Source organism: Primulina tabacum, chromosome 18 (genome assembly GCF_025594145.1).
Source record: "Primulina tabacum isolate GXHZ01 chromosome 18, ASM2559414v2, whole genome shotgun sequence".
NCBI lineage: Eukaryota > Viridiplantae > Streptophyta > Magnoliopsida > Lamiales > Gesneriaceae > Primulina > Primulina tabacum.
In genome coordinates this window covers 9,341,540-9,352,153 of record NC_134567.1, presented here as the reverse complement: position 1 = coordinate 9,352,153, position 10,614 = coordinate 9,341,540, and the positions used below count along the sequence as shown (strand labels likewise).

Sequence of the window (10,614 nt, the reverse complement as noted above, 5' to 3'; positions counted from 1 at the left end):
AAATTGGTGGGAATTATGTTTAATGGGCTTGTAGAATACAAGTCCAACATACTTAATAATTAAAGTTTAATGGACTTTGATTAAATTAATTAAACTAGTTGGACTAGCCCAATTAATTAATCAAGCCCATTAATGTTAATTATATGTATTAGGTCATGAGTTAATTATAAATAAGTGTTGAGAAGTCAAAACCCTAGCCTCCACCTTCACAATTTTCGAAAATCACAAGTTTTTCTCTCTAAAAATTTCGACCACTTCCTTTTGAAGGAAAACTTTGAGCCGTCTCTCGTTTTCAATCTCCAACGTAAAAATTTCTTCTAATTTTCTAGTGCGAATTAGAAGAGGAACAAATCATCTAGTCGTGGACCTGATTAGAAGAGAGGAGTCGTTGAAGAAAGTTCGTAGGGATTCATCAAAAGCTAAATCTGTCATACCGGATCAGTTGGTGCCAAGTGATTTAATCACCAAATGTATAAAATTCTTATGCCCTTTGAATGTTTATGATAAAATCATACGAGCGCCCAAAGCAAAATATATTTTGATTGTCAAAATAAATAAAATTTTTAAAATTTTCGCTGCGTTTGGGCGTGTAGAAAACTCAGATCCAACACCATCATGTTTCAAGTTTCCTCATGGAGCCCCGAACTCGTGAGAAAAATTAACATACGTATGAGTAAGAAATAATTATTAGTATATTTATATTTTTATTATCATATATTATTAATAAATAATAATCACAGTAAAATACTATAAATTAATAATATTAATTAATCGATAAGTTTATATTTATTATGATAAAAAGTGTTTTTTTCATTCAATAAACACAAATTTAGTTACATAAAAAGCATTATGTAGTGGCAATGGTGATGCTGAAAGAGCTTAGTGGTTTTGGATTCAAGTCTCACCGTCTGCATATGTTTTTTAGTTAGTTAGTTTTAGGAAAAAAACCAACTATAAGAAAGTTGGAACTCATAACATAAAACTCTCGTGAGATAGTCTCACATGTTAGTTCCGTGAGAGATATTTTTGAACATATCTGGTCTTTAAAAAAATATTATATTTTATATCAAAAATATTAATTTTCAATGTAATTATAGATCATGTCAACTAATCTCATGAATATATATCAATAAGACCGTATTATATGAGACCTACTCAACTCATAGTAACAATAATTATTCACAAATTTTTATTGCAGTTCAAGAATACAATATTGGAGCTTTTGGATGTAAATAAAAAAAGCTAGAGATTATTCAAATGATATTTAAATTTCAAGAAAAAGCAAACAATATTATAATTATATATTTTTATAAGAGTTTTTCAAAAAAAAATATAATCTTATTAATTTATTGAAATTATGAAATTAACAAAATGTCAAATCAGGATCCAAAAAGAATATTATTTTGCCGAGTATTAATTTAAAATTGTTTAATTGAAATATGGAAATATTGTTATAATTTTATATTTGAGTTCGAGATTAAGATCCAATTCATCGTAGTACTCGACAAATCGATACAATAATTTTTTTTAAGTAGGTCTCTTGTAAGACGATCTCACGAATCTTTATCTGTGAGATGGGTCAACGCTACTAATATTCACAATAAAAAAATAATACTCTTAGCATAAAAGTAATATTTTTTCATGGATTACCCAAATAAGATATCTGTCTCACAAAATACGACCCGTGAGACCGTCTCACATAATTTTTTCCCTTTTTTCTAATGGTTCATTTGCGATATATATATATATCCAATTACGGTTATTTTTTTAGTAAAATACTAGATTTTTTTTATCTCATATCTGTTTTTCGTGAAAAAATACCAATTGAAGTTGAAGGTTTCTTTAAGCAACAAAGGGCTAAATATTTTTTATTCTGTTAAAAATTTATTTATTCGTACTTTTCAAAATTTTAATTAATAATATATTTTTTAAAATTATAAATAAATAGTAATTATGATAAGAATTTGTTTTAAATTAAGTAATTTAATCTAAAGAAAATTTTAAGTAATTTGGTCATGGTTGAATTGAAAATTGATTTATTTTTTTAAACAAATAAAAAATATCTACTTTTTGTTCTAAATTTATCACTTTTGTTAATTTTTTAATAATAATAAATGGATTTTTTAGAAACGTTTCCTTTGTGGCAGTCTGGAACTCCACCTGAATCAAGAATGCAGCAATCAGAACCATAAATAATAAATAATAATAATAATAATAATAATAATTCTCTGGCAACCAGGAATCTTGATCCATCCTCTGCTGTTCTACCCCCTCCAGTTCCCTTCTGTTAAAACGAAAAGCGTGTTCTCGGAAAATATTTCATTCAACCCTAGAGTTGTTACTTTCCACTTTTGCAGTTCGATCGCCACAATTTCTTCCCATATTTTCTGCAAATTAAATAGGAGATGGAGATGGAGATGGAGATGGAGGTGGAGGAGATCGAATCCGCGCTTGAAAAAATATGTGATTTGCACGATAAGCTCAGCGATGCGATTCACTCGATTTCGCGAGCTCATTTCCTCAGCTCCGTCAGAAATCCTCGGAACAAGAAGAAATCTCCCGATGATCCTGACGGGGAAACGGGTGCCGGATTCGTGTTCATGAAGGATTTCCGGGTTGGTGATGGTGAATCCGCGGTTCAAGAAGCGAAGAGTTTGTATGCTATTCGTACCGCCCTTGAGAATCTCGAAGACCAGCTCGAGTTCTTCCAAGTTAGTGTCCTGCGATTAATTTCAGTTATTTGTTTACATGTTTTCAATGAATTTGAATTTTGTAAGTGTGTTAGTGGAGAGTTGGATTTTTCTTTTCCGCCTCTCTGTTGCCTTCCCCTTTTATTTGAGCTTGTACGGTAGCTTACTGGCGATGTAATATATTGCTTCTGAGTGTGTATGGGCATTTTGCTTTATGGGAATGCTGAAGCTTGTTTAATCTAGACCAGTTATTGAAAATTTCCGCTATGCTTTGCTTATGGGTTGAAAGTTTTAGTTTGAAATTTTGAATTCTTGAAGCAAAATAGGAGAAGATGTATAGTGATGCAGTTGATTGAATAATTTAATAAATTTGCCTGTGTAAATTGATCTTTAAAACATTAGTACGAGAAAAATAATTCAAAACAGTTGAATCCAATTGTATACCCCAAGATTAATTTCGCGCATTTGGACTCCCAACGAATTTGGGCAAAAGCTATTTGAATTGCTTGATGTTTATGGTAGGTATAGATGTATAGTAATTGTTTAATAAAATAGCTCTTTTCCGAAAATGGCGGTGATATAAACGTGGATTGGCGTATACACATTAGGAAATAATCTGCGGCTTTTGTAAGTTTTTTCTGGTGGTGTGTAATGTCAACATAGTAAGTACGATGGGTGATTATGAACTACTCTGATCCTGTTGTTGGCATGGTGATGCTTTTCACCATCAAAGGTTTGTAACTCTTGGATATCTAATACAGGTACTGATATAGTCGTTTTGTTCATGAACCTATTAGCACACGCATGTGTATTACCAATTGTATGGTTGTTTTTTTGTTGGTTAGTTAGATTAGTTAGCTGGTTTTATCTTAGAGTTAATTAGTTAGAGTTGGTTAATTACTTCGTTAGATATAAGTCCTCGATTAGCATATATATACTGATTGTACAGACTCAGGAGTTTTGATGAATGAGAATATAGAATCTCATCTTCACGGGAAGTTTTTCTCCCATGATTCAATATGGTATCAGAGCCAAATCTCGCTCCGCTCAATCAATAATTGATGCTTCGATTCAGAGCTTCATCACCAGCACATTCTGGAAATCGGTGTGCAATTTTTCATTGATTCGATTGGATCTCACGGATTGAGGATAAGCTGGATCTCACTGATTGAAATTGACGGTAATAATCTGATCGATATCTTCATCTCCAGTAATGGCACCAGTGACCAATGCATCTGAAGATTCCATGAGTCCCTACTACATACATCACTCCGATAGCCCAGGGCTTGTTCTTGTTTCTCAACTGCTAACCGGCGACAATTTTACGTCTTGGCACCGAGCTATGATTATAGCCCTATCGGTAAAGAACAAACTAGGCTTTGTTGATGGATCAATTCCGAAACCAGATGATCCAGTACTATTAAACTCATGGAAACGCAACAATGGAATTGTGACATCGTGGATTCTCAATTCGGTCTCAGAGGAAATATCAGCAAGCATAATTTTCACAGACTCTGCTCTACATTTGGCAAGATCTCAAGGAACGATTTCAACAGAGCAATGGTCCAAGGATTTTCCAGTTGAGACGTGAACTGATCAATCACCGACAAGGACAAATGACGGTAAGCACATATTTTACAAAACTTAAAACTATCTGGGAGGAACTCAATAATTTCAGGCCTCAATGTATATGTGGAAACTGTTGCGAAGGAGTTAAGAAACTTGAATCACATCATCAAATGGATTACGTGCTCACATTCTTGATGGGGCTCAATGAGTCATTCTCTCAAGTTAGAAGTCAGATTTTGTTAATTGATCCTTTGCCTTCAATCAATAAAGTGTTTGCCATGATAATTCAAGAAGAAAGACACCGTCAACTTGGTTTGCAATGTGCGACCACTGAATCAGCTGATGGAATGGCATTTACAGTTAAAGGTGAGGCCACCAAGTTTTCACCCGCACTCAGAGGCGAAGTCACCAAGATTTCATCTGGAGGCATGGGATCTGTACTCAGAAATCAGCCAAGTACATCCTCTGGTAGGCCTCGTTTCAATCCAAGGACTTACCCGAAAGAACGTCCTTTTTGTTCTGCTTGCAACATGAATGGGCACACTGTGGATACATGTTACAAGATACATGGGTATCCACCAGGTTTCAAGTTCAAATCTCGCAACCAATTTTCGACTCAATCCAACTCAATCAATCAAGTTTCAAATAAGTCTGATATATCTGATGGTGCGATTGATGATGTTGGAAACAAGGCTGGACAATTTTTTCAAAGTCTAGATAAGAATCAATATAGTCAACTCATGAACATGTTCGCTAATCATATGTCTTCTACCATCTCCAAAGCACACGAAGAATCTGGATCATCACATGCTTCAGGTACATGTTTTTCCATATCTACACCACATCCCTTACTGTCTTCATTGTGTTGGATAATGGACTCAGGAGCATCACGTCATATCTGTTCGAATATTAAAGATTTTATTTCCTTGAGACCTGTGCAACACTCAGTGGTCACATTGCCAAATCATACACAAGTAAATGTTAAGTCATGTGGGGATGTCAAGATAAACGACAGATTGATCATTCGAGATGTTTTATTTGTCCCGGAATTCAAATTCAATCTATTCTCTGTGGGATCTTTTCTTGCTGATACTGAGATGCTTGTGAGCTTTTCCCAGGACCAATTTACGATCCACGATCCCAAGCTCAGGAGGACGATTGGCAAGGGTAGACGTGTGGATAATCTATACGTCCTCGAAGCTGTCATTCCATCAGAATTTCCAACAAACACTATTTCTGTGCAAGTGTGGCATGACCGTCTCGGACATCCTTCTAACAAGGTTCTGGAATGTATGCAAGATCAACTCCACTGCCAAAAAGTTAATATGGATAACAATAATCCATGTTGTATATGCCCTCTAGCTAAACAGAAACGATTATCTTTTGTCTCGAATCGTAATATGTCTTTACTTCCCTTTGAGTTGATACACTGTGATATATGGGGACCTTTTGCTACCCCCACCGTACATAATCAAAGATTTTTTCTTACCCTTGTGTATGATTGCACGCGTTTTACTTGGGTGTTTCTTATTCAAAACAAATCTGATGCATCACAACTCTTTTCACGGTTCTATGCTATGGTAGAGACACAATTTAATACCAAAATCAAAGCCATAAGGACTGACAATGCTCGTGAGTTAGCATTCACAGATTTAGTTCATGCTAAAGGAATGATACATCAACACTCTTGTGTTCAAAGACCGGAGCAGAATTCTGTGGTTGAAAGAAAGCATCAGCATTTGTTGAATGTTGCAAGATCACTGTATTTTCAATCGAGAGTGCCTATTCATTTTTGGGGAGAATGTGTTTTGACAGCGGCATTTTTGATCAATAGAATTCCTTCTACTTGGCTCAAGAACAAAACGCCATTTGAGTTGCTGTACAAGCATTCTTTTGATTATTCAACACTTAAAGTGTTTGGTTGTTTGGGATTTGCTTCCACACTCCCAGCTTCAAGGGATAAGTTCCAACCGCGAGCAAGGATGTGTGTTTTCATGGGATATCCTCCTGGAATGAAGGGTTATAAGATGTATGATCTCAGTAATTCAGAGGTATTTGTGTCAAGAGATGTGATATTTCATGAAAGTATATTTCCCTTTCATTCGGTCAACACATCAGAATCATTTGTGGATGTTTTTCATGATCTTGTGCTGCCCACACCAGTTAGTGATCCCACACCAGCTCCTGGAACCATTTCTTCTTTGAATGATCATGTTCTTAGTCCTATTGCGGTTGAGGAGGTAGACACTCGAGCCACCCAATCTGTATCTCCATCCACACAAGATGTTGTACTAGTTCGAAGATCATCTTCCAGGATTCCTCATCCTCCATCATATCTTCGAGATTATCACTGTAACTTGTTGACAACACACTCCTCTCCTGAAGTTTCAATCACATATCCATTAAGTGAATACTTATCGTATGACATCCTGTCTCCACAACACAGAGCCTTTGTTCTTAACATATCAACGCAAATTGAACCAACATACTATCATGAGGCTATCAAATACTCACATTGGAAAGAGGCTATGAACGATGAACTCTCGGCTCTGGAAGAAAATTGCACGTGGTCCATTGTACCATTGCCTCCAGGCAAGCATACCATTGGATGTCGTTGGGTATATAAAATCAAATATACCTCAGATGGCTCAGTCGATCGTTATAAGGCTCGGCTAGTGGCTAAGGGATACACTCAACAAGAAGGCGTTGATTTTTTTGAAACATTTTCCCCGGTTGCAAAACTTGCTACGGTTAAGATTCTCTTGGCCCTTGCTGCTGTCAACAATTGGTGTTTAGTTCAGCTAGACGTTAATAATGCCTTTCTCAATGGAGACTTACTCGAAGAAGTCTACATGGACTTGCCTCTCGGATATTCAACAGCAGTGTCGAAGTTTATGGTTTGTAAGCTTCATAAGTCCTTATATGGACTCAAACAATCATCCCGACAATGGTACTCTAAGTTTTCTCATTCCCTCCTTGAATTTGGCTTTGTCCAATCAAAGTCCGATTACACATTGTTCACTAAAGGATTCGACTCATCTTTTATTGCATTACTGGTATATGTCGATGACATAATCATTGTAGGCCCGTCTCAGACAACAATTGATTCTATTAAGGTCTTTCTCAAGACTCAATTCAAGCTAAAAGATTTGGGACACTTGAAGAACTTTCTAGGCCTGGAAATTGCTCGGTCTAAGCCCGGAATTTCCCTTTGTCAGCGTCAATATGCGTTGCAGCTCTTAGAAGACACGGGCTTCCTTGCTGGAAAGCCAACCACTACTCCTATGGATCCAACACATAAGTTAGCAGCTGATGATGGAGTTCCTCTTGAGGATGCTTCTGTCTATAGGCGTCTTATTGGTCGTCTATTGTATCTCACCATTTCACGACCCGATATTACTTATGCTGTCCATAAGTTGAGTCAATTCGTTGCTCACCCTCGCTCCTCACACCTGACAGCTGCTCATCATCTCCTTCGATACCTCAAATCATCACCGGGACAAGGAATTTATTTTTCAGCTCAGTCCTCATTACAGATCAAGGCATTCGCTGATGCTGATTGGGCGTCATGCCCTGATACTCGACGCTCCGTCACGGGCTTTTGCATCTTTCTAGGTGATTCCCTTATCTCCTGGAAGGCCAAGAAACAAACCATCACATCTCGCTCCTCTGCTGAAGCAGAGTACAGAGCTCTTGCCGGAACCACCAGTGAGTTGGTTTGGATTTTACAGCTGTTGAAAGACTTTCAAGTCCACATATCTACTCCAGCAATCATATTTTGTGACAATCAAGCAGCCATCCATATTGCCAATAACCCGACATTTCACGAACGAACCAAACATATTGAAATCGATTGTCATTTTGTACGAGAAAAGATCGTTGCTGGCCTCATCAAACTTCTTCCTATACGTTCGCATTTACAGCTTGCTGACATGTTCACAAAACCACTCCCTTCTTCCTCCTTGTCCGTGCTCATGTTCAAGATGGCCATCAAAAACATTTTCTGTCCATCTTGAGGGGGGCGTATTAGCACACGCATGTGTATTACCAATTGTATGGTTGTTTTTTTGTTGGTTAGTTAGATTAGTTAGCTGGTTTTATCTTAGAGTTAATTAGTTAGAGTTGGTTAATTACTTCGTTAGATATAAGTCCTCGATTAGCATATATATACTGATTGTACAGACTCAGGAGTTTTGATGAATGAGAATATAGAATCTCATCTTCACGGGAAGTTTTTCTCCCATGATTCAATAGAACCAATATGCATAAAACACTATGTTAGTCATTTCAGATGTTTTCCTTTGCAGTAAAGAAACATACACAATCGGTGTATTTTATAATTATGAGAGGGGAATTGAATAAATTATGTTCTGTGATTGATTCCTTGCATTTGTCCTCTTTCTTGGACCAATTGTCTTCATCATTTTTTTTTGGTTTTCACGCGTGAAGCAGGAAACAGATTGAAGTATGTAGCTTTATATCTGCTTCGAAGTTGCTATATCTTTTTAGAGAGTGTCGTATCTGGATATAATTTTGCAGACATATACCTTTATGTGGTTTTGCTGGAAAAAATTGCTAATACATAACTTCATTGTTGCGATATACATTATACAGACAGTACAAATGCAACAGCTTGCTGAGAGAGATTCTGCTCTTGCTCGCTTAGAGCAAAGCCGCATTTTCCTTGCTGTGGCACTGTCTGAATATCAAGGTAAGAAGTACAAAGTAATCGAAGAAGCACAAGCCTTGGTGGGTGATGTCCAAAATGCTAGTCACTTAGTTTCGCCCGATCATCTTTTCGGTTCAACACCATATCCCCCTGGTGAGAGCTTCTCACTGCAGAAAGGGGAGAGGCCAAATCCCCTTTTAAATTTCTTTTTCTCGGCTTTATCTTTCGTTTCCAAGTCGCTGAAATTAGATCATACGGTTGGGATTCTTGGGAATGCTGCCTTGCTAGCTATCAGCATACTTACATTTGTTCAAATGAGTAGAGATCGTTCCACTTTTGACAGAGAAACGACACATGTTTTTAACGCACTGGATCAAACTTCCAGTGATAGTTTAACAAAGTTGGACGTTTTTATGGGTAGAGGTTAAGTCCGGGAGATTTAATTTGCGGCCGTCTATAAGTTGTGCTTGAGCTGCCATTCATCTTCTTGAATAACGGAAGATCTGCGGCGGTAGATTGACTGTGAATACTTGGGTATGTGTTGAGTCCATGGCACTGAGTCGTCGTCTCTTCCTTTCGATACCATATTTTTTTATTTTTTTTTAGACCTTTTTAATGTTTCACTGTTGATATTGTGTGATTGTGCGACATTTGCATTATTTGGAGAAAAATTTGAAATTTGAATTTCAAAATATCAAAATTGCATATATTGAAATATATATTATAATTATCATTGCACGACCTTAAATGATTGACAATCAAAATTTTATAATATTTGATTTCAAATGCTCGAGTTCAAGTCACTTGGACATATTAAGGTATCGTTTGCAAATATTTTTAAAAGTTATTATGGATTTTTCTTTTATAAGATTGTTTGACTCGAAAATTGCGAGGCGTGCTAGGCACGTTTTCGTGCCAAATGTGAAATAATCCGACTCCTTTAATCAAACGTTATAGGTCTCGATTCGGTCGTAAGTTTTAACTTGTAACGTCCTGAAAATTTGAAGATCCACGCGAACCACATGCATGGAATTATTAAATTCTTTGTGTATTTCAATTAATTGTTTTAATTGCATTAATTAATTATGTTGTTCATATTGACATGTTTAAATTATATTTTTTTATATGGTTGTATTAAAATATATTTTTTAAAGGTTATTCGAGTTGCGATCGAGGAACGGAGATCGATGGATGAAAAATAGAAAATATTTTTATTGCTTATTTGTTTTTAATTATTTAAATTATGGGTGATGCTTTTTCTTATTTTTGATAATATGGGGTTTGGAGGTGATTTTATACGTCGAAACGTAATTTTTATTGGTGTTGGATTTTCAACGAAAATACAAACGTTTTGCAACCCTGCTAATAAATTCACAAATTTATTTAAGCAAAATTATTTTAAAAATTTAATTAAACATTAATAGGCTAAATGGGCTTAATTAAGTTGATTAATAGGGCATAAGTCTTGTTAGTGGATTAATTAATATATAATATGCTAAGTTCACCCCATAATTCAAAAATACCCCACGCCTCCATCTCCAAGGCAAATCAAACTCTCCCCCACCAACTTTTACACGGCACACACCAAATATTGAAGGGAAAAACATCAATTTTTCAAGGGATTTTCAAGCCATCGTCTTCGTGCCATAGTTCGTCAATTCGTCAATGTTATTTCGTGTGTTAATA

General features: G+C 36.0%; 1 protein-coding gene across 1 annotated transcript; it reads left to right on the top strand.

Annotated features, from left to right (window-relative positions):
* The first annotated feature begins 2,215 nt into the window (after positions 1-2,215).
* Positions 2,216-9,477, top strand: LOC142533521 (plastid division protein PDV1-like). Its single transcript, XM_075640333.1, has 2 exons — positions 2,216-2,711; positions 8,874-9,477. Exons 1-2 carry the CDS (start codon positions 2,406-2,408, stop codon positions 9,354-9,356), a joined length of 789 nt encoding a protein of 262 aa, XP_075496448.1. The 5' UTR covers positions 2,216-2,405; the 3' UTR covers positions 9,357-9,477.
* Positions 9,478-10,614: the final 1,137 nt, after the last annotated feature.

What these genes read in the sequence shown, in the direction of transcription:
- LOC142533521 (XM_075640333.1), top strand. Translation starts at nt 2,406, where the DNA reads ATGGAGATGGAGATGGAGATGGAGGTGGAGGAGATCGAATCCGCGCTT. An exon ending in ACCAGCTCGAGTTCTTCCAA is followed by an intron (nt 2,712 to 8,873) that starts GTTAGTGTCCTG and finishes TACATTATACAG; the next exon opens with ACAGTACAAATGCAACAGCT.